This window comes from Barbatula barbatula, assembly GCF_947034865.1.
Source record: "Barbatula barbatula genome assembly, chromosome: 13".
Classification (NCBI taxonomy): domain Eukaryota; kingdom Metazoa; phylum Chordata; class Actinopteri; order Cypriniformes; family Nemacheilidae; genus Barbatula; species Barbatula barbatula.
In genome coordinates this window covers 21,034,122-21,059,569 of record NC_136776.1, presented here as the reverse complement: position 1 = coordinate 21,059,569, position 25,448 = coordinate 21,034,122, and the positions used below count along the sequence as shown (strand labels likewise).

General features: G+C 39.2%; 1 protein-coding gene across 2 annotated transcripts in view; it reads right to left on the bottom strand.

Moving 5' to 3' along the window:
* The window catches only part of zranb3 (zinc finger, RAN-binding domain containing 3), a 40,958-nt gene extending 15,795 nt beyond the window's left edge, over positions 1–25,163 (bottom strand). Inside the window, exons 1-10 of one of the 2 annotated variants that reach the window (XM_079470650.1) lie at positions 24,652–25,163; positions 24,318–24,480; positions 16,112–16,130; positions 15,708–15,886; positions 13,006–13,237; positions 10,574–10,659; positions 9,921–10,092; positions 6,373–6,489; positions 3,689–3,808; positions 814–933 (exon numbers count right to left, since the gene is read on the bottom strand). In XM_079470650.1, the coding sequence (XP_079326776.1) occupies positions 814–933; positions 3,689–3,808; positions 6,373–6,489; positions 9,921–10,092; positions 10,574–10,659; positions 13,006–13,237; positions 15,708–15,886; positions 16,112–16,130; positions 24,318–24,460 (1,188 nt within the window). In that variant the 5' untranslated portion in view covers positions 24,461–24,480; positions 24,652–25,163. Of the gene's footprint in view, positions 1–813; positions 934–3,688; positions 3,809–6,372; positions 6,490–9,920; positions 10,093–10,573; positions 10,660–13,005; positions 13,238–15,707; positions 15,887–16,111; positions 16,131–24,317; positions 24,481–24,564 lie in introns of both variants that reach the window. The other variant, XM_079470649.1, reaches the window with a different exon arrangement.
* Between the last annotated feature and the right edge of the window lie 285 nt (positions 25,164–25,448).

The following is a 25,448-nucleotide window of genomic DNA, read 5'->3' as shown; positions in this document are numbered from 1 at the left end:
CCATGTCAAAATGATGCTTTGCCCAAGGTAGAGAAAACATTTATTTTGATTTTGATAATTGTTTGTGTTAACAAATCAAATTAAAGGGAAAATTCACCAAAAAAATTTAAATTGTCTAATTTACCTGTTCCAAACCTGTATACATGTAATTTTTCTGCTAAACACAAAGGAAGATATTAGGAAGAAAGTCCGTAACCAAACAGATTTCATCCCCCATTGACACCCATAGTATTTGTCTTCCCTACTATGGAAGTAAATGGGGGATGAGATCGGTTTGGTAACTGACATTCTTCTAAATATCTTCCTTTGTGTTCAACGGACAAAGAAATGTACACAGGTTTTTAACAATCGTAAGGAGAGTAAATGATGAGAGAATCGTAATTTTTGGGTGAACTGTTCCTTTAAAACTGTCATGATGTTTCAGTGGTTTCGTGAGAACGAATATTCTGTTCATTATTTGTTTTCATCCGAGAACATCTAGAAGAACATCCAATAATAATTTTCAGAAAGTTTATCGTTTAAATTACAACATATAATCCACTCATCAAACCAGTACGCGTTACGGTAGTGAGAATTTCAGCAGAAAAAGCAATAAAATACATAATTCATTCCTATGATAAAATTATGTCCAAGGTACAGGACACAATGATCTTTATTATGATCATCTTTTGCATTACTGAATTACGTTTTATAATTCAAATCTGCCATGTTTCAGTGGTGTTGTGAGTGACCCAAATCGTAATGTTATGTTGCGGCTACTATGTTGGTTTTGGGTATAATGAAATGCGGTTTGATGTTTATGAGGTTGAGCACCTGACCGGCCGCCTGTATGCTCAATATGGCCACACGTGTGCTTGGTTCATTCTGAAAGCGATGGACCAGTTGGATCCTCTCAGCCGATGGAACGCTGCCATCAATACGGATATAACCAGCCTGTAGGGAACATGAGAAAGAGACGGAGAAAGTCACGTAGTGTCCCGGCCGGACACCACAAATCAAAACGAAAAGGGAACGGTCACCCAAATGTAAAAATTCTGTCTTGATTCACCTTCATGACATTCCAAACCCGTGTATGACTATGACTTCTGTGACACGCGAAAGAAAATATTTTCAGAAATATGTCCGTTTTGTGTCCACATAATGGAAACCAATGGGGTTCAACGTTGTTTGGTAACAAAATATCATCTTTTGTGTCATACAGGTTGTTCATTTTGCCTACGCGCTGTTGAAATCATACCACAACATGACATATCCAATGTCTGCAGTACAGTTTTAACGCGCGAGTGCTACAATATCTGGCAGCGTGTACATAGCGAGCATCATCATCCTCTCCCCGCCATCGTCTGACAGCTTCGAAACACAGGTGAACCGGCGTGCAACACCTCTCTTTCCTTCACCTCCCCTCACAACTTCAAAACTTTCTCACCCGTTTAATTTTAGCATCCCCTTTACTCTTTTCCCTCTCTCGCTGGGGGATGCGAGGAGCGCGACAGGTGCGAGAACGACAGTGTTCGCTCGCGATCGCACCTGCCCGTGCGAGGCCCCGGCCCCCCTCCTCGGCGAGATTCGTAAGCAGCAATTAACGACAGGATGGAGAAAAAGCAGAAGAACATTTTCACAGTCTCCGGGATCAAACGTCTGGCCAGAGAGCAATGAAAAAGGAAGCGAAAGAAGAACCGAGAGGGGGATGAGGGAGCAGATAGAGAGGAAATTGACAAAACAAGCCCTCATTAAAACAGTGAGACATCTGTGAAGGTAGCGTGTCGGCAACCAACCGGGCTCTTTAGGGTGCAAAGCGTTTTCAGCGTGGTGCTGCGCGAACGGAGACGAAAAGATAGATTGTGGTGTAAGATGAATCAACAGCTCTGATAGGGAACAAAAATGGATTTGTCAAGTGATGTGATACAAGTTTTCTGCTTATGTGACCCACGGGTCTCCGGAAAAACTCAAAAGTTTATGACGGATTTGTCAGAGGTGGGTGAGATTAATGGATGCGAATGTATATTTTGGCTCGGAAGAAATGCAAAAGCATTATTTTTCAGTATTATCTTAGTCTTGCGTAGCTTGAACAGCAGCATGATTCTTAAAAGGGACAGTTCACACAAAAACCGGTCAACATTAATTCACCCTTAAGACCTGTATATGTCCCTTTTATCTGTGGAACACAAAAGAAGATATTTTGAGAAATGTTTTAGTGGTTTTGTGTCCATGCCATGGAAGTCAATGAGTGTCAGCGTTGTTTGGTTACCAACATTCTTCAAAATATCTTCTTTTGTGTTCTGCAGAAAAAAGAAAGTCATCCAGGTTTGAAATGACAGGAGTATATTGATGATGCGAGAAGTTTTTTTCAGTAAGAATAAAATAAGCCTTGTCAATGACTACACTCGCCTGCTCGTGTTTTAACTGTATATGTTCATCTACGCAATAAACTTTATTTGTGTAACAAGCACCTCGCATTACTACGTATATATATATATATATTAGCATGTTAAAAGGTGTTAGCATTAGCAAGTGTTACAAAATGATATTTAATTCTTTTTTAGTGTTTGTTACTACGGCATATTTGTGACCCTCTCCGTTTCGAGTCGCTGTGTCCCAGAATAAATGTAAAGAACGTTTTAATAATGAAAGCTAAAGTATGAGAGCTAGACCTTATTACGTTATTTCTTCAATATAAAAATGGACAATGGAAACGAAATGTCAAAATATGATTCTGGCTCAATACAATACACGTCACGTGATGTGAAACAACCAAATACATCTATTAAACATTTGATCTTTTGACTTTTTTTATTTAAGACAGCCGTGAGGCTTCATTTTAATTTAAAACTTAATTTTAAGATGATATTTACGCCAGCTTTTGTTTGGAGAATTTTCAATCTTGAGAAACGGTTTAAGAACGGTCTGTTTTTTCGGGGGAATACAGATCATTCCGAATAGATTTTAGAACGAATACGGAAGTTAAGAATCTTTTTCTTAAGAATGCTTTATGAATCCGGCCCCTGGAGATCTGCAAATCAACTGCTGTCTAAAATCATCGGATAAACAATTTGCGTAGATTCTAAACATCTTACAGACGACTTCTAAGTGTCTAGAAGACATCTGACAGGAGATGTCTCCGACACATATTGCAGAGGAGCAAACGCACGAAACATGTCTTGCGGATGTAAATGCTGACATGAAATGGACGTCCGAGATGTATGTGTGCGATCATGTGTGTGATCAACGAGGACTGTTGTATCTAAAAACAGACCGAACGGATGATTTAAACTAATGGTTTGTATAAACACACCGCCGGATTGACAGCAAAACTGTGAGGTAAAAAAGGCCCCATTCTTCCATTGTAAGAAAGAACCGGTGGGCCGCTGCAGGAATCTTTTAAAGCAGAGAATTGGAAATCAACCCCCCCGCTCTCTCTCTCCCTTTCTTTAACACTGTCAAGCCCTTTTATGCAGTTTTTTCCCCTCTCCGACACACACACACACTTCTTCACCTTATCTCTCATTGCACTCACACAAAAAAACGCACCAGTTCTCTCCGATTGGGTCAGCGTGCGTGTGTGTGTGTGTGTTGGGACAGCGGTGTGACAGGCTTTGCTACCGGCTGATTTAATGAACAGTGTGGAGGTGCTGACATACTTTCACGAAAGTCTCGGCGATGGCCTGCTCTCTCTCAAACAAGCACACACCTTGGCTTCGATGACAGCTTCGGTACACGCCTGCAGCATGCTGAGATGATGAGCGAAGACGAGAAACTTCAGCTCCTCCGTCTCCAACATCATCTTTATGTAGTCCTTCACCGCTCCGGCCTGGAAAAAGGACGCATAAATGATGTCAGAGCGCTAATGGCCGTCCGTGAAGTACAGCATGAACTAATGGGGCAAAAATCACTTATTATATCCGATAGACCCGGCGTTAAATCCGACTGGATCAGCCACAATTGAAACCAATACGGTCTTATACAATAGCGTTTAACAGTTTGTTACACCGTATGTACGAAGCTGCTTTTGTAAACAAAAATTTAACTGTGCAAACATAGTAATTTCTTCATTTACATTTTTTTTTAAATGGATGACTTGGACCAAATAATAAAGATAAAGCATTTAAAGTAATAATAAAACTCAAACCGGAAGCCCTTCTGGACCAATGTTTACATTGCACGAAGTGGTCTATAAATATAAATAGTCAAATAACTAGAAATTAATATATATATACCGTATAGTTACAATTAGAAAGAAGTGTTTCACAACATGCACATATATCTTCTCTCTCATTCTATATGTGTAAGTGAAATACATTTTCTTAAATTTGTATAATGGAAATGTGAATATATAGCGAATGTGTTTCATGGGTATATATGGGTTTAAGCGGCACAAGACACCAAACAAACTGTATGTGGCCCAAACTTGACTTCCACAAAGAATCAATAACTGTAGTTTGAATTTACTTTAATACAATTAACATTCAATCAAATATTAATTGAAAGTAATATGAATGGAAATTAAATATGGAATAACGTGTTATAAGCAAACAGAGCAGAAATGAACTCCAGGTCAGGTGTGTGCGACTATATGATATATACCTTAGATATACATGACTCGTAGCTTTAAAGATGCCGCTTAATAAACGGTATTTGAAGAGCAGCCCCCCAGAAAACCCCAAAAGTTAAGGGGCGTTACCCGGTTTATTCATTTCGTAACCAATCTTCCACTTCAGAGACGGATCGGATCCCTCTGCATCTCTATGCTTTGAGATAATTTCATCGTCTAAAGCCCGTTATGTTTAGGAGAGTTGTTAAAACGAACCAGTGGATCAAGTCATTAGCCGGCAGACAGGCCTCATTTTCCCCGAGTTTCAAAGCTCCGCTCGGGTTTCTCATTATTGAAGAGTTTTGCCTTTTTAATATCGTCTAATTGGCACCCAAAACTCTCGTCTGTGAAGGAGCACTAAAGCTTCTCCGAGTGTGTGTGTGTGTGTGTGCGCGGCGGCTCCGGTTCACTCATTTCACTTGGCAAAAAAGAAAAACATTTCAAAAAGTGGCACCATCCCTGACACGGCACAATTTCTGCCCAGAGAGAGAGAGAGACGTACAGCGAGAGAGAGACACACACAAAGAGAGAGCGAGAGAATATCATCTCAGTGGCAAACAATAAATGAAAGAGCCAACAGGACAAGAGCGGCGGGTGCGAGAACACATGGGTCTGACAAATTAAAAACACACGCTCGCTCACAAAGGGAGGCTGGTCTGGGACACACACTGCTTTCACAGGGAGACGGGTTTAATACACACCGCCGTTAAACACGCGCGCGCACGCACGCACGCAGCGGAAGGCTTCATTCAGGACACACGCTGTGCTTAGTAGGACGGTAAAAAGTGTCTGGAGCTTAAATCGTACAAGAAAACGGCCGAGACTGCAGGTGGATAAGAAATGTGTAAGTGTGCCTACAGGATAGTCCTGACAAAAAGCCTGCCGGAATAAACATCATTAGTGTGTATGCAAATGTGTCGGTTGCCTTAATGACATCATCCTCTAGGAAGTGATGTCATCACGGTGAAAAAAACAGGACGACAAACGTCAGTAAATGGGATTTTGTGATGTTAAATGCTAAAGTAGGCAGTTAATGGAACAGAAATTTAATAATAAAATGATTAATGGTCAGTTTTTGTTGTCATGCAAATATAGTTATATTTACAGTACATAATTATAATATGCATACATAATAATGATTATAAAATGTAATATAATATTTATATGTAGTTATATTTAATAGTCCAAATCTGGAAAATAGTTATATAAATAAAAACGTTATACATTTTTTATTACTTTTGCTTATTTATGCGGTCATTTCTTTACAACTAAATGAGTGTTCTGAACAGCACGAGGCATAACGGCAGGTCTCATCTGGGTAAAGCTCATAAAAACAGCTTGTTAAGACTCGGAAACACCGAGATCTACAAGAAAATGAATGGAAAACATGTCGGACGATAAAAAAGGGTCAGTTTTAAGGTCGCTGCCGCGCCTGACCGCCCCCCCGGCGCTCGTTCCCATGGCAATGCCGCGGTGTTTGATGTGGAGAACAGAAGGGCCGGTTGCCATGGCGGTCGTTAGCGGAGACATCACGCTGTCCCTCATCGTTAGAGAAAAAACTCGGCGCAGATGGCATCCGCAAACATTCTGACTCCGGCGTTTCGCGAATCCGTAGTTCAATATTTCGCCTCTGTGTGAACCCGAACATCGCGCAGAGATGGTGCGAGGTGGTGCTAGAACGCAAACCCTTTGGACATGGCGTCCCATTAAATGTACATATTAAAATGAGGGATGTGATTTGACCCGGTGCGAAAAAGACACACATTTTTGCTCACATACAATACCTTGGCGATGGCCGTCTGCTTATACATGTGTGTGATGAGACTCATCACCTCCCCGAACTGATTCTCACTCTGAGAACTCATCAGCTTCTCCCACTGCTCGAAACTAGCACTCGCTTCCTGTGTGAGAGAGAGAGAGAGATGATCCAGCACAATTAATGGTATCATAAACTGTCCTACTTTCCACTGTTTGGCAAAAAGAAGCAGGGAAAATTGTAAATAAAAGAAAGATGGTTAGGAGGAGAAAGCGAGCGCCGGAGAGCGAACGGGTACGGAGACATAATTCCCTGAAGTTGCAGAACGACTCCTCGGGTCATGTGACCCGCCCAATTATAGCTCTACAGTGACAGCAGAAGCGCAAGATGGAAACACACGGTGCCGGCGCTATAAATCACACATGCTCGCGCGCACACACACAAGCAGCAAGTCCTGCTCCTAAAACAAACGCATATTGTTCTGCCTGCACTCACACAAACGTTCCTGAGCAGCAGCCGGGCTCCTGGACATCAAAATGACAGGAAGTGCAGGAAGGAAATGAACCGTTTGAGAAGATACACACAAATGCTATTCTTTTAGATGCTAAATATCATTCTTTCTTTACTTATATAAGATATGTAGATTTAAACTATATATGTGAAATAAACAATGCATCGATAAATAAACGTACAAAAAAAATCATCTATGTGGTACATTGACGTAAATTGCATGTAATATGCGTGTTATTATGTTGCATATGTAAATTGTATTTTTAATGAAAGATTTTATAGGAAACGTGGATTGTGTAGTAATGAGAGATCGTCGTATTTATATACCATTGCATTCATGTGGTACTTCGAAATTCTGTGTAGTACAAGCTATGTGCTGTTGTCTACAAATGTGCGACAATGTTATTGAAGTATAGAGAAACTAAAACAAAAATAAGACGATAAATAAGAATAAAAGGATAAAAATCACCCTAGATATTATTAGAAATACTTTAACTTTACAAAAAAGAGAAATGTTGCCTGAGCAGTGAAAATGATTAACAGAAAATAAACTAAACCAAAAGCATAAATAAAATATATTATAATAATATAGCAAAATAAAATAAACAAATTAATTATATATATATATATACACATACAGTATTTATTTAAATAAACTTGCTTGAATATGTTTTCTGTAAAGATGCTTCAATATTACACTTCACAATATTGTTTGCCAAATAATGCAATTTGAGTTTGTAAAATCAATTTAAATTGTGTTACAAACTGAAAATGATACACGTTTCACATACTTTGTTACAAAATAATCTGACAATGTCATCACAAACCCTTGCGATATTGCAATAAGCACACGTGTGATATTTTCTAATTATTTCGATATATATGTGCAGCCCTTTTTGCAACAACTGTGCAAAACAAATGCAACTATTTGATTTAAAATGACCATAAACACATCGAACGTTGACTTTAATTTTGTACTTTTGACCATAGTAAATGTTATACATAACACTGTCTGTTGAGACGTTAGAAAACACAGGGTGCGTTTGTAAAAATAGACGTTTAAATTCGGCATCGAGGGTCAGTCTCGTTGGCAGGCTAGCAAAAGAAATGCGATACCCGCCCGAGTGTCCGGGGTCTGCGTTTGCTCTGCCCAACTGTTCGTTAAAACACCCTTCGTTAATTTTAAAAGCGATCCGGCAGGATTTGGGTTAAGGTTGAGAGCTGAACATCTGTCCTCGGGACCGCTGTGTGTAAACCCGTTATGGGCTGCGTGTCCGGGTGTGTGTGTGCCGTACGTTGACAGGAGATGATTTATGAAGTCCTACAGCAGGTGAGGTGCTCTTTGTGTGTCTGAAATGTGACACACACACAGAAAATTTGCTGTACAAGCAGTTCTGCCCACACACGCTCATTATTTTGAGAGACACTCGGGGAGAGAGATATAGACAAAAGAAACGCTGGTGAGGGAAAGGGAGATGGCAATTATGGCTGGCCTATATGTTGAATACATACATTATGTATTCGCGTAATTATCCTGGCTATTTTAAATCATAAAACATTTTTTTTGCGTAATGCAGTGCTTAAAACATGTGCGAGTATGAGGAGAGACATTATTTTTAATGTATCAAAATGTTAACTTTTTTCATATTCCTACATTGTTTGCTTAAGTCTCTCTTCGCGTATGTTAAAATATAACATAAATAGGAATGAACTGTACTGAAGGATTTTCTCACATCACCATTCCAGTTCGCTGCAAAGTTAAATAATATAAGGGGGAAACGTTTGACGTTTTTTAAGCCACGCCGCAATTTTAATGCGAGTGGCGCGAAACGCACCGGTTCAGAACAGACCGTAATGATTACTATCGCGCGTTCCCTGAATAACGTGCTGGCGGCTCATTGGGCTGCTGGAGAGAAAAATAGATGTGGAAATAAAGGAGAGTGATCAGAGACAAGCGAGATGAAATGATAATTTGTGTTAATCGGATACTATTGCTTAGCAACAGGCACTGGGCGGGTGTACCGGGGTAAATCACTGTATTTAACTGCTTTTGTTCTCTTAGTTCAGAACAAGTGATTAGAAAAAGTATAAAGGAAAGAGAGAGAGGGAGAGGCAGGGAGAACAATAGACAAACAGACAGAAAGATAGATGGACGGATGGATAGCCTTATGGATGAATGAATAGTCAGACAGACAGACAGATGGACATATGGACGAATGGTGAGATAGACAGATAGAAGGACAAACAGATAGACAGAGAGATAGATAAATCAAAATACACATAGACAGATAGCCAGCCAGATAGACAGAGGTATAGAAATATAGACAGGCGGGCAGATGGATAAATGGACAGACAGAGATCGAGAGTTAGACAGACAGACAGACAGACAGGCGGGCAGATGGATGAATAGACACTCAGACGAATAGACATTGAGATCACAGACAGAAAGACGGATAGATATAAAGACAGACAGATGGATAGACAGGCGGGCAGATGGGAAGACTGTCAGATGGATGAATAGGCAAATAGATAAAGAGCTTGAAAGACAAACAGAGATAGATAGAAAGACAGACAGATGGATAGACAGGCAGGCAGATGGATAAATGGACAGACAGAGCGATATAAAGACAGACAGATAGCGAGCATTAGACAGACAGACAGACAGGCAGATGGATGAATGGACTGTCAGAGGGATGAATAGACACTCAGACAGACAGAGAGATAGAAAGAAAGACAGACGGATGGATAGATAGAAAGACAGACAGATGGATAGACAGAGAGCCTGAAAGACAAACAGAGATAGATAGAAAGACAAACAGATAGACAGATAGACAGATAGATAGATAGATAGATAGATAGATAGATAGATAGATAGATAGATAGATAGATAGATAGATAGATAGATAGATATAGATAGACAGATGGCTAGACAGGCGACAGATGCATAGACTGTCAGATGGATGCATAGACAGAGAGACGGATAGACAGAGAGCTCGAAAGACAAACAGAGATAGATAGAAAGACAGAGACAGATATGTCTTTCTGAAGAGTGTAAACACTTGGCACCTTGGCAGCATCTTTGGGCAGGTCGAAGGGTATCCGCTGCCGTATTTTGGGTGGCAGTTGCGTCAGCACCTGATTTTTCATTCTGCGGATCATAATCTCGCTCAGACGCTGGTGTAGCTCGTCCAGATGAGACGCGCCGCGACAGTCCCACTGTCTCCTTTTCCCGAAAAACCTGCGTTTCACAAACAAACATGTGCAGTACAGTATATCAAGACTGAACTCATTGACATTCATATCTTTCCTCCGAACACACAACTAACCAGTAACTCAACATATTTCTCTTTTGTTTAATGGATTAACTCATTTCGACGGCAGTGACGTACACATGCTCTCCGGCAGCAATTTCTGTGTGTCACACATCATCAGATTCATCTCGAGCGCTGATATTACACTTGTAACAAGACGTTTCCTGTGCCGTGTAAGAATTCATTACGGAACAGGAGTGACGTCAAGGTGAATTAATTGCACTTTGAGATTTTGCCTCGGCAGATTAATTTCTGCGGCTCTGTGTTGTTTGCTGTCGTTTCACGTCTGTGGACTTGATCAAAACAGAAAAACTAAAACTCCTATCTGATGTTGGGAAGATTCTTACGCACACAGGGCTCAAATGGTACGATTTGTCAAGAGGTCGAATACAAAAAAAAGATGTGTACTTGTAATGTGCGTTGCAGTATTGTTTGGCGTAGTCACTCCAGGTTCCAAACCTCTGCGGATACAGCGCCTCGACTTGCATGAAAAGCTGTCAGAAAGAGAAACCGACATCAAACAGTGTACCGTACAACTAAACATCACAGCTGTACAATAACCGCAGTCGCAACTTCCAAAACAGAGCAACGAATGAAAAACAGGAACGCTTTAATAACGTGACCCCGGACCTCGTGCGCAGGAAGGAGTTTAATGAAAAGCGTCAGCAGGTTTGTGTGAATACACCGCTGATTAAAACAGGTCTTAAGTTCATAAAATGCAAATGTGCTTTCTTGAAGAGACAGTCTCAGAGTGCACATTACATTATTTGTAAAAGCTACGTAGAGATTATCTTGACGAATGAAGAGGTCTTTCCAGCAAGGTTCACTATAGAGAACAAGGAGGAGTCAATAATAAACAGGGTCTCGTCTCTTGACGCATGTGCGTGTGAGTTCATTTGCCCTTTTAATGCTTTTGTAAGCAACAATATTACAATATACCAAAATATACTTAAAGGGATAGTACACCCAAAAATGTCGCCCTCTTGTCATTTTAAACCGGTATGACTTTCTTCCGCAGAACACAAAATAAGATATTTTGAAGCATGTTGGTAACCAAAAACCGTTGGTTCCCATTGACTTCCCTTGTATGGACACAAACCCAACGCAACTCGATAGGGACCGAACGGTTTCCTGTTACCAATAATATCTTCATTTGTGTTCTGCAAAAGACAGAAAGTCATAAAGGTTTGAAAGGAGAAGAGAGTAAGTGTTTTGACAGAATTGTCATTGTTCGGTGAACTGTGCCTTGTACATAGTAGATGCCATGTTTAAAGGGATAGTTCACCCAAAAACTAAAACAATGTCATTAATTCACACTCCTGTCCTTGTATGACTTTTTCTTTTGTAAAACCCAAAAGATGATACTTTGAAAAAGAAAATACTGTTGGTCCCCAATGACTTGCATTCATTATTTTATCCATACAATAGAAGTGAATGGAGACCAAAGGTTTTTGGTTACCGACCTTTTTCAAAATATCTTCTTTTGTGATGTCATACCTGCACGTGACCTCTTCCGTGAAACACAGAAAGAAGATATTTGAAGAAATGTCTCTGTGGTTTGTGTCAAAACAACGGGAAGCAAAGTTGTGCGTTACCAACGTTCTTCACAAAATCTTCTGCAAAAGACAGAACGTCATACAGGTTTGTAATGACACAGGGGGGCGTAAATGACAGAATTTTCAATTTACGCAGAAATATCTTCGTGCCGCACAGTAGTAACAGGTTTACTCCTATATATTTCACGCTTTCCAATTGTACCTATGGGAAATTAGCCGAAAGGTTTATTTTTACAATATTCCGCTAGCCAAACATTTGACGACATACCATCACAAAAATCATTTGATCTCATATTAAATATTAAACACCCGCATCCACCCGCGCGTATCCCTGATACCGTAAAAGCATAAATTCAAACCCAGGGTTCCTTTGCTTGTTTTGTTGCCAGAATCAAAAGTGATCTGTGCATCAAAGCCTGTCAAAAACCATTTGAAACCGACACGACAGCATTTGCCTGAAAGATCGTGACATGCGAGTGAAAAGATGGATAAAGTGAAAGAGAGGGGCCGTGAATGAAAGCGAGAGAGATACAGGTGCACCGATAATATTTGTAGCTTGCGCAGAGTAATAACAGCAGAAATGAGCGCTGTGCTTCTGAGACCAGAGAGTGAAAGAGCTGCCAGCCTTTTCATTCAGAGCCGCGGCTCGAAAATCACTTAAAATCCCCTCATTTTTACCCGTCACCCTATGGCATCGATATTCAGCCGTCTAGTTAGGGGTCACTGGGTTAAACAAACACCCACGCCGACGTAATATCGAGGCAAACAGAACGAGGTGAAAGAAGCACCCGATACAGGATGAGAAATCCGTCCGTCCGCGACCTGCGAAAACGACACCTGTGTCAAATCGCCAGGCGGCAGCGTTAAATACTAAATCTTGAGATGATCTCTTGGTTGATTGATTCACTTAATTTCCCTGTGAGAGAGTCATTAGATCGGCGCCATGCTTGACACGTTCGTCAGCTTGCGCAAGGCACGTGAACTACTATCCATGTAACTTAATCCGTGAACAAGACGCAACACTGATATAATAATCGGTTTCATAGTGTGTACAATAGCCAAAGAAATGATTTGAATAACTTAGCAACTATGTTCATAAGAAACTTATCCAAACTTGCACTTCATCATATCATCGCATTTTGCAATTTTGCGTGACATGAGCGATGACTGAAGCGTGAGAAATGTTTCCGCTAATGACAGAATCTCCTCCTGTTTTCTCTCCAACAAAACCAAATGGCTTAATAAATCAAAGCAAATGACAAACAGATTTGGAGGATGCCGTACCTCCTCTGGTCTGCCCAGCGCGGGGGTGCCGGTTAAGAGGATGGCGCGCTTGGCGTTCTGAATGATTGGCACCAGTATTTTGGTGCGGGCCGCGTTACGGGACTTCATGTAGTGGGATTCGTCCACTAGGACCACGGCGAAGTGCTGCTCGTTCAGGGCCTCCAGTAGGGGGCGTGCGTCTGTGGTGAGCAGCCCGTATCCAAGTATCGTGATTTTACTGGTGCCGATGCTCCTGGAAAAGAACCAGAATTTTTAATTGCGAAATTAAAATTAAACTAAAAATGCAATTCAATATACAGTGAGTACAACAGTGTGTGTAACTAACAGACACGGAATGGTTTTACTTCTTAATGTCTCTGGTCATATTCTGCACAATAATAAATAAAAACGTTTATCACATTTTTTGTGAACATTTTTTTATCCTAAAATGTTTATAAGTTTATTTTATAATGTTATCCAACTTTTTCAATTCTGAAATATTATTCTGTTTACAAAACTCAAGCCATATTAATGGGAGAAAATCAAATTATATTGATAAATCAAATCTAGTCACATTCTACATTATTTTCCTAATTGAATTCTAAAATATCTTTAAACTTATCAAAGCTTTTTCTAAAGCAACTAGTCTGCATAGAATACCAAAGTTAAACAGACAAAATAAATATATAAAAATATGCTTTTTTACAATCTGATCAAACAGAATAGAGTTTTATCAACTAAAGAAAATGGAGTCAAATATTTTCTACGGCGTTTGTAATTTATGTTATTTAAATCAAAACATTTTAATCGTAATATAATAATTGTATATTTTCCATATTTATATTTACTTTATTTACGTAAAAAAATAAAATGTAAATACTTAAATCTTTCTAATCTTATCAAAACAACATTTTCCACGTCCGAAACAAACATCGTGCTTAAAAAAAATTAAACAATCATTGTGCTTTTCCTATCCCGCTTAATTATCACTAAATAAAAAGACATAAGTAAAAATATATATTATTTTCCAGTAAATTAAACCGGTTCAAGCAGAAAACTGAAACATTTACATTACTAAATACTATCGTTTAAACTAATATTTATTTGTTAACAAAAAATTCCTCTTGCCCGTTGTATGAAGATACTGGTTGTGCTCTTAAAGAAAACCTTTCTTCCCTTTTTGCACTATGAGCCATTAGAGGTAAAATATCATTCACCATCCTGACAGGGCTTCATCAAGCTAGATGGCAGACGTTGCCGTGGTAACAACTTTACAGGTCGACTCAACCCCGGCCTGAATTCTCAGGGTAAACAGAGCAATTTGAAAGCCTCTTTTTAGAAGCATCAATAACAGGCAAAAACCCAACATGACCCCATGACTCCACGGGCTGTACAATCAATCCCAGCATCCTCTGTGATAAAGCCGCCCCTCAGACTCTCTCTGTACCCTAAGATGCTTCAAAGAAATATTTGTAAGCTGTAAAAGGTGAGATAATTTAGGATTTGTTTAATATCCCTGCAGGCACCTGATTTGATTCCATACGTCCGTGGAATAATTTGTAATTTTGTAGCAGCAGATTTCACGTTCTTTCTACAGTCTGCGAGCAGGGTTTTTCATAACTTTCCGAAGTTCCTCATAAAAGTAAGACACACGGAGAGAAAAAGATGTATAAATCAAGAGATCTCTTCCTAACTTTTCCTGAGGCATCCGCAAAGTCATATTCGGTCATAAATTTCATGAATCAATTTTGCCACTATGATTAAACTCAGACACAGTCTGAAAGAATCAATCTTTCATTTTGAGCAAGACACAAAAAAATCCGTCGGCCACCAAGGTTTATTCCACTGGACCTGAATGAATAACAAACCAATGTCTGAAGTGTTTTGGGGATGCATAACAAACATTTAACATTTACATGAATGCATTTGGCAGACGCTTTTATCAAAAGCGACTTACTTTGCATTGTACGATACTTTTTGTTTTTTTTAAGTATGTGCAATCCCTGAGATCGAACCCATGACCTTGCGCCATGCTCTGAGCAACAGGACAACATTTACCAGATGATGTTTATGCTTTAGATTGTACGCTGTCTACCGAAGATGCCTAAATAGAAAAATATAGTTTTGTTAACAGTAAAAAATGAATAAAAACGCCAAAGAGAACCCAGAAAAGATGGCAATCCTTCGATTCAACTCCTTAAAAGCATTTCAGGACTTAAGGAATCTGGATGATAAAATGCTATATTATCGGTAGATGTTTAGTAGAGATGCACCGATACTAAATATCTCCACTGGTACGATAATGCAGAATGATATACTGTATGCCAATACGGATTCGGAAGATTAAATTCTGAATGTTATTCATTCATATGACTATATTGAACATCAAACCAGCGATGGCTGTTTTTAAAACTATAGGCCAATTGTGTGAAAAAATGCCTTTTTGTCTACGATATTGTTTTTGGGCCAATATATCTGTGCATCTAAAATTTTGCCCTTTTTTAGGCAAAGGGAGAATTTGCTGAAAATTGTCTGGGATGGTTTTGCATAATTCCCATGCTCACATTTTTGATTCCATAGTTTTGAAGAATTTACAATTATCCCCCAAAAAATCTATCAAGACATGTCAATCTGTTGTTTTAAGTATGTAAAAAGTTATACACCAGTATCTCAGAATGCATTACTCTATGAAGAAGAAATGAATGTCGTTTTTACTGTCGTACATTGTGTCGGTCTTGCTCTCGACCAAGTTGATGTCTCTGGGGTCAAGTTCTGGAATCCACTTCTCCAGCTCCTCAATCCACGGGTATTTCAAGGATGAAGGCACCACGATCAACAGCGGCCATTCCTGTCTGTAGATATACGCCACAGAAATGGCCTGGATTGTCTTTCCCAAACCCATCTGAACGAAAAACGGTCAGGGAAGAGACATGTGGCTTCAGTTCAATGATTTATAAACCCTCTTTTCAATTCAGTCTAAGTTTTAAACAATTAGCGTTTGATCCTGATCCGAATCTGCACAAAAACAAGGAAATTTGCTCGATGCCAATTTAGGGGTCTATAAAAAGCATCGTGGGGTCTTGGACACCGAATAAGATTACCGGGAAGAAAAGAGAGATGCTCTTACCTCATCTGCAATCATACACCTGCAAAACAGAAACGAAAATAAATGAAGTGTATCGAACCCGGAGCTCGGAGTTCAGTGATAAAGACCTTCCCAGACACCAGAAGTGATCAAAATCAGCTGTCATCTTTCAACCGTGCTCTAAATAATTACCCTCTGAATCACATTTTTTATTTCTTCCCGAAATCGATGGCCAGAAAGACGCGTATCGATCCGGGCGATATTGTGAAACCCGGGCTTCCCGGCCAATGCACATTGCTCAATGTAATTACCCGCACACCTGAACTCGACGGAGAATTTCAGCCAGAAGGGACAAACAAAGCCAATTTCAAAGTAAAACTGTGTTGTGTGGTTTATTTAAAATGGTTGTTTGTGTATGACCTGCAAGAATGACTAATATAGACCCTGAATCAAACAAGAAATTAATTTTATAACCAACAGAATATTAGAAATGTCTTAAAGGTTTAATATATGAAAGGGTCCATTTTAACAAAACGGGCAGTACATTTTCTCACACCCAGAGAATAAAAAAACAGTACATAAAAATATTGTATCTAATATTAACACAAAAGATCTTTTTGAAGACATTTTGCAGCTTTTTTCTAAACAACAACAGCGCAAAACGATATTTTGACTTGATATTCAAAAACACAACATTTGAATATCAAGTTGTAAGTACAAATATCGACACGTTCTAGTACAAATGTCACAAACATTTACTCGGAAAAATGACTTTGGATACGAAGTCTTGTTTTCAATTCATTTTTCCAATTGCCAGATTTGTTTCTCGTGTAAACCAAAAACTTTGAACAACAGACTTGAATGAAAGAAAAAACGGATTACTTTCTCACCCCATTGGGAGATATTTGTTCTCGTTTCAAGCATAGATCTTTTTGTAATAAACAAGAATCTCAAGTCGTTTTGCTCCTCAAGGAAACATATCTTGATTTAAGCATTTATAGATATTTGTTCTGCAAACCGGGACAAAAATATTGAGAAAGAATAACTTTTGCAGTGTGACACGGAGACATTAGTCAAAGCGAACATGTCATTTTTCGCGGATAACAGATTCCATCAATGATGGATGTGACTTTGAACGTTAAAATGTCTTTATGTTAACTCTATTATGACGATTGGCTAACCTGTCGTTTAAAAAAGCTTTTCGTAGACAACCTATACGTCATGCAAGCAACTGATCTTTCTGTTGAGAACATCACAGTTCTTCTACACAGACAGTACGCTAAACCTTTCGTTTAAAAGACCGAAGAACCATTTTATAGTTTCCTTATTTGTAGGCCCTGAACACCCTGCCTCTGTTTCCTGGCGTTTAACAAGCCACCAGGCCTCGACTGTCCTCAACTGTACCGTAGCATGATGACACACAAATAAAAGCGCTACAGCATTTGCGTCCCCCTGAAACCAGCGAGGAAGCCAAGCATCAAGAGTTTTCTCGTTTTCGTTAGTAAAATGTCACCGTGCACCGCGAGATGCCCGTATCCGTTATTCAAACAGCAAATCTACTCATTAGAGGGCCGGGTTTGCTCACTTTCAACCCTCTCGCTTTCTTTCTTTTTTTTTTTTTTTTTAAGTAATGCCGCGAGACGCCGATCTTATACGGATTCTTTCAGGGGAAAAATTTTAATTGCTCGTGCGTCGGGCGACGTTCAGGATTTACTGCTTACAAATGAAGCAGACGCATTTGGTGACACAAACAAAAAAAACGCCAGATTTTTTGCGCTTTTCTTATTTATTTTTAATACGGCTACTTTCTGGTATCCGGAAACGGCTCAGCTGGCATCATGACGCACGAGATGTTCATTATAAATGTGCTCCTGCGACGCCGGTTCATTTAACTAATGTTGATGCAACAAGCTGTTCCGTTGCTAAAAGTGTAATTGTGTACAGTGCTGGGCTTGAAAAATATTCACGTTGCTTTTCCAAAGAAATGTTCGAGTTGAAAACGTACAGAACAATAGTCAAATTACGCAGGAGACAAATACGGAAATATATACAATTTTAGAAAAACGCATTCGTCTTGTTTTAAACAAAGTTAACATCCTTTGTATAACATGTTTGATTAAAATGAGAAAGCACACAAATGATCATCATATACTAACATGACTTTCAGAAATCCGGGATTTGTAAATATCCCAAATATTCAATGTGGTGAGAGTTTTAGACCTCGCTGTACTGTACTCAAAGTACTTCGGTACCATCGCTGTACAATGAAACCAACCCTGTAACCTTTTCGTAAAAGTAATAAAAGAAAAATAAGATAAAATAGCTGCGCAATATTTTTTTATTTTATATTGATAACCGCATAAAGTGACCTCCTGAAATATCTATGAGATAGAGTCACAAATACAATTGAAGAGGTAGAAAGACAGAGAGAGATGGCTATGAGCTTTCTCTTCATCTTGTTTTGTTCTCTCTGTTTGAAAGGATGATTAACAGCCTCTGTCCTGCCCGTGGGTTTTTTTTCGCCTTCAGATTGTTGGAGCACTTGCTAGCGCTGTGTAATGCGCTCTCGCCCGCCTCGAGTGCCACTCAGGTGTGTGCGCGCTCGGTTTCTCCGCACATTAATCACTGTTCTTTAAATAACGCCGCTCGCGACCGACAGGCCGCTGTGTCCTTTAAGAGCGTTCTGTCTGATTTGCCTGTCAGCGGCACTAAGAACTTCATTATTGTACATTTTTGAACGCCATCTCATATTTTATTTCGTCACCTGGTGACTTGGTCTTATCTTTTTGAAGTAGTGGGGTGGCAATCTAGATCAACTACATGTTTCGGGACGGAAACAGAGAATGTAGGCAAAACCCCTGCTGGGAGTTTGCATCTCGAAGCCGTACTTTTGCGAGCTACGGTACATTTGTCAATGTAGAATCTATGTGACAAATCAACCACCTTCGACAAGTAATTTGAGAATATTATTATAAGAAGAAGAATATGGAGCGTCGCTTTTAAAAAACAGTTAACGCGGTTTTCTTGTCAAGTGTGAACACGGCCTAAGAGGCGTATTGCAGAGGAGCAAATCAAAAAAATACATCTTGAAGACGTACATGCCATATCAAATAGACGTGTGCTATCAAGGTAAAAACCATCAAATCTCCAACTTGGGCAGGCTGGGAGACCAGCTAACCACGTTAGGCCTGGTAAGACGTAAAAGCAACACGTTATTTGAGCAAGTAATCCCTGACATGAAAGCAAGCGATGGAGAAACGAAAGGCTGCTTAATCTGCACTAATTTATGTTATTTCACTTTCATTACAAGCATAATATTGAATAATCTCTTAATCTTTCCCCGCGCCTTAATTTGCACCTCTGATGCAATTATAAACGGGTTTGCCGTACACCTCCTCCCGTCTCGGATCAATAGCTATCGATCGTCTCAGCCGAAGCGCTCGATTCGGAGACAGAGATAGTTCGGCTCCGGTGTGTCACATGGCAGCTCGTGGTGTAGATGGGTGGTTTGATAGGTGGTTCAAACTTCAGGGCTCATTAAACCGCGGTTATTGTGTCAGCAAGCCGTATGCTAATCTGCCCTCGCGTATCGTTTCATCACCCGAAATGATGAATTAGCGTGCAGTCGTTGCCCATACGCCAGTACATTATGGCTTTATTAGCATCTTTAATGTGGCGTGACTGTGTTAGCATAGAGCTGATAAACTCGCGTTTCTAGCATTTGTGATGGACGGAGCGTTAAATTACTATCCGTCATGCAACAACTCCCTAGCTGTTCAGCGGAAACCGACATCAATAAACAGTAAATAACACTTAGCACAGCTGTAAAAATGCTTGTAGATGTGCTATCTTTGTATCGTTTTATTTTTACATCTGCAAAACATATTTTTGGATTGTTTGCTCATCTACAATACGGTTCTGAAATGTCCCCAGACAGATGTCATCTAGACATCTAAATAATGTCTGTAAGATGTTTGTGATTTATAATGTACGTAAAACTTCCTTTTCTGAGACACTTATCAGATACACAGCAGACGTTTTCCAGATCTTTAGCGGACATCTTACAGACATACCTGTGCTTTCTGGGTAGTAATTTAGAATTAGCCATAAAATAAAATAAATAAAATAAACAATTTATTTAAAATAAATGTTAAAAAATATATATATAATATAACTAAACTCACCAACACTGCAAATTAGGTGTAGGTGGTTGCCAGGGCGTTGCTATGAAGTTGCTAGTTTGTTCTCGGCTATTTCTAGGTGGTTACTTACCAAAAGTCACCAAAATACCATTGCCAACACGATATCATTCCCAAGATGTAGCTTGACATGAAAAGACAAAACGTCCCTAAACTGTTTTATTATGGTAACCGTAGTAAATCATGGTAAATGTTTGTAACCCACAGCCTTCAGTCTAATACCTTAAGATGTAGTATAGACTGATCCTAACCTTTTGCACTTTCTAGATATGAAACCAACATGGATATCTATCTTTTTGACTGGTAACAACTCGCTGATGAAATCTTCCTCTAACCAGCACAGTTCTGCTCTGAAACACTGGATCATTTGAACAAGCATTGCGTCTCAGTGTGTGCTTTGGCTGTGCTGTAAAAGAAAAAAAGCAATTTTGCTTCAGGGGATTATTGAATTGCAGAAAGAGAGATGGGGGAGGTAGGAGATAAAGGGAGGAAAAAACGGAAATCGATGGTTTCGAAAACACCAAGTGGTTGTATTCTATTACACGAGAGGTACAGAAGCATATCTGCTCTAACCGCGAGGTAAAGATGCACAACGATTAACTAAACGGACTCTACAAACACATAAACATAGTTTACGAATCTTGGTTGGCCCGAGTTAACTCAAACTAAGAAAATAAATACATTTAAAAGCAATGCAAACTCAAGTTTGATATCATGTTGACGAAACCACCTTGAATTGAAAACAGATTTGCTCAAATCCAACAATTAACTTGACATTTGTGTCACAGAAAAATAAATAACGTTCAAAAATGAACCCGCAAGTCAAAGTTAAACAAACACGCCCAAGCGTCCGTGCTAATAAATCTCGAGTTTCGCTTTTAAATCGGACAAGCCTGATACGAAAAGAAAACAGTAAATAACCGCCTTAATTTCCCACGACAAAAACACGAAACAGAAGCCGAGTAGTCATTGGCGTTGACACGCAGCCATGTGGACGCCTGTCACGGTTCATTACACGGGAGGTGGAGAGTCTCCGTGCGGATAAAGTAATTACAGCTGAGGATTGCTGGAGTTATTGGCTGGAGTGGAGATTACATATTTAATTAGTGAGCAATTATCTGGGGCCATAATCCGCATTCTAACTGATTACCGGGATCAAAGCGTTACACAAGGGGAAATTAAGCCGCAAATTTAATTCCAAAACCAAAAAGACGAGCCGCACGTCCGTTCGTGTAAAAGTGACGCACGTGTTCTTTTTGATGCCATTCGACTTGACGTTGTAACTTTGAACGGGCGAATAAAAACAATACAGACACCTTAACATCGTGTTAAAGTTGTTAAACCGCGATCTACCCAGATAGCGCAGGGACGCCTGAGGTCTGCTACATATCTGGAAAGTATCGGCTGTGTAAAAACATCCGATAAACATTTTAGGAAAGGCAGTACATACATTCGGTCACACTTCAGTATAGGGGGCAATTCTCGCTATTAACAAACCGTTTGCTACGACCTTTTCGACGATAAATTCTTAATTTGTTGCTTATTAACAGTTATTAAGGTAGTTGTTAGGTTTAGGTATTGGGTAGGATTAGGGATGTAGAATATGATCATGAATAAGTGCTTTATAAGTACTAATAAACAGCCAATATGCCAATAATAGGCATAACAACTAGTTAATAGAGAGAATTGCCCCTATAGTGAAGTGTTACCATGCATTCTAAATGATAAACATCTCATCGACATCTGACAGTTAAAGATAAGAAAAATACATCTTGCAGATGTAAATGCGGACATCAAATAGACGTCTCCCAGATGTCTGTGTGCTATCAGGCTAAAGGAAATTGTGTGGAAAGAATAGCGCTGGACACTTCAGATTAGATACCGGAGAGAATAATGTTGACAACAACCATTTTAACGTCTATTCAACGTTAAATAAATGATATTTGTTATTTACAATGTATGCATACCGAGCATATTTTATGATTCTTCTAAATCCTTGGATTATAGGCTACAGTGTGCAGTATACAACCAAACCAAGCTTTAAGGAAAGACGTATCCCACGATGCAGTGATCTTAACTTGACGGTACACGCTCAAATGAACAGGCAACGCAAGGTCAATGTATTTAGTTTTATTTGCTGCATACTTCGTACCGCTTCACATGCTATTTTTAAACAATCGTAGGCAGAATACAGTGTTTATGTATGTGAACTTTGCTGTTTGTACTAAGCTAGTATGCGATTTGAAATATTGTATTTCTTTCAAAAGAGAAGAGATGGTCGTGTGATAGTCCAAACAGTGCGCTATTTTGAATCCATCCCACAATGTACTGCAGTTTAAACCTATTTGAATAATTCGTATTCCATTTGTTATTATAGACAAATGCTTTAGACAAAGCTATAAGAAAAGATGACAACACTAATGTGTTTTTTTTAGATGTTCATTTATTGAACCATCCGACAGCAGCTGAAACTTTCTGTAATAGTACCTGTCTAGTTAAAGAGGAAATTAGTGTCGGCCGATTGAACACAGTCAGACGTGATTATGGTGAATGTAAAGCGCTCTTATTCTGCAGTCGGCTGAAACAGAGCCCTTAAGCTACAAAAACCCTTTGTGATAATACTATTACAATTACTACGGAGGGTTTTCTTAACTGGAGGTCTGCCCTCACAATCCGAGTCAAAAGTCCAGCTTTAATATTGAACTTCATCACGCCAAAGAAACTCATCAGTGTGGAAAGTGTGAAATTGTTTTTAAGGCTTTCGAGCCGTTCATTTTGCAATACGTTTAATAAAAGTCACATTAGGGCGGCTTAAAAAAAACCAAAACATCCGGATGTGTGTGAATGCAGCACTACATGTAGGCACAACTTTTTTTTCAATGAAAATAATTAGACGTTGAAATGAAAAATAGGCCGATAAATTGGCAAGCAACTGGCAATGTTTTGTATTCCTTCTAGTAAAGAGCGATATCGACCCAAAAGTCAGGCCATCCCGTCACGGTGAGAGATTCTTATGGGATTTTTTACATCCGTCCTAATAAATGTTGGTCTAATTAAGTGACTGACCCCGTCTGTACCACTCGGAGCTCCGCGTGTCCCACCATCGATCCGAGACCCGGTCCTGCGTCTACTAACTGACCCGTCTGACCCAAAGCTACGAGAGCAGTGACTGACAGAGAACTAGAGTAAATTAGACTTGTCTTATCCACTTTAACAAGGCACAGAGATAGATAGATGGATAGATGGACAGATGGATAGATGAATGGATAGATAGATGGATGGATATATATAGATGATAGATGGATATATAGATGATCGATGGATAGATAGATAAATTGATATATGGATGGATAGATAGATGGATGGATATATATATATAGATGATAGATAGATATATAGATGGATGGATGGATGGATGGCTGGATATATAGATGATAGATGGATGGATAAATGGATGGATAAATGGATGGATAAATGGATGGATAAATGGATATATAGATGGATATATAGATGGATATATAGATATATAGATAGATAGATAGATGGATAGATGATATATAGATGATAGATGGATAGATAGATAGATAAATGGATATATGGATGGATGGATATATATATATAGATGATAGATAGATATATAGATGGATGGATGGATGGATGGCTGGATGTATAGATGATAGATGGATGGATAAATGGATGGATAGATGATAGATGGATATATAGATGATCGATGGATAGATGGATAGATAGATAGATAGATAGATAGATAGATAGATAGATATATGGATAGATAGATGGATAGATAGATGGATAGATGGGTGGATGGATGGATGGATAGATAGATAGTTAAAGGGATGGATGGATATCCGACCTACAACATTGTAGAACAAGAGTCTTCAAAGTTGAGGGATGTTCAAACACTTAGATTCAGATGCTTGAGGTTTGGTTCGAGTTTTTGTGGTTTGTTTGTTTACAAAGCATCTTTAAAACAACCCCTGTTCTGTTGAATATCCCTGGACAAACAGTAAAGACAAGACAAGTGAACTGACCTTCCATTCCTGGACAAAGCAAAGAAGACCCCTTCTTTCTGGAAGGGCATCAGTTTTTCCTGCAGTTTCTTCGGAAGCTGTCGTAATGCATCTTTGTCAGGATGAGGCGTCTCCTCTTGATACTTGACTTGACTATTTTTCATTGCTTTGGCTTGATGTACAACTGTGTATTACAGTAACAGCTACATGATGAGTACACCAAAGAGCAAACACATTTCCAAAAGGATTCGTAAAAAATGTGTTATACCGTTATTATAAATGCATGCAAAGAACAACAACTCTAAAACAGTCTTGCACGTCGACAACATGTGCAGTGCTGTAATATCACGCTCACCATTAGACGTTCAAGATATCAGATCGTCTCACGCCCGCATGATTTGACGTTTCGCGGCAATACAGTCTCTGACGTCACCAAGGCACCTCAACGTCATATCAACGCGACGACTTGCCATTTGACGCCAGTGAACGTAAACTGTAGTTAAAATCACTTGTTTGTTTGTTCTGCGTTATTAGCACCATCAACACATGTCAATGTCAAAGTCAAACTCTGTCGGAAACTAATCTAAATCTGTGTAATTATGACGTTTGGTATCTTAAAGTGTTACTTTGAAACGGTGCTCTTATCTTTTACAAGAATGAAGCGGTTTGTTTTTACGAAACGTAGTAAGTCGTAGTAGTTAAGGCCACTCAATCGGCTTATTTCACCCTTCTCTTGCTTTTAGAAATGCGAACGCAACCTAGAGCCCAACAGACGTTCGACAAAGGGCGGCACTTCCGGGACGCGAATGCCGATCACCGATTGGTTAAACCACTCTCACGTGACGGCACAGAAACATAAGCGATTTCAAACTGGAAAACCGCACCTCTTATTAATGCATAAACCAACTACAGCAACTTATTTGCTATTTTTATTGTATTTTCCGTTTGGTTTGTTGCCGTTTATTTTAAGAAAATGTACGTTTTAAGTCATTATGACATAAATGAATATTTTCTATTTTAGTTATTTAAATGTTTTTTTAGCGTTAAGAACAACTTTGCGTTTGAAATACACATTTCAGAGTCGCTGTAAACGATGCAAAGCCTTTTGATATATTTTAGTGGCTATTATACACACATCTCCATGATCAATCG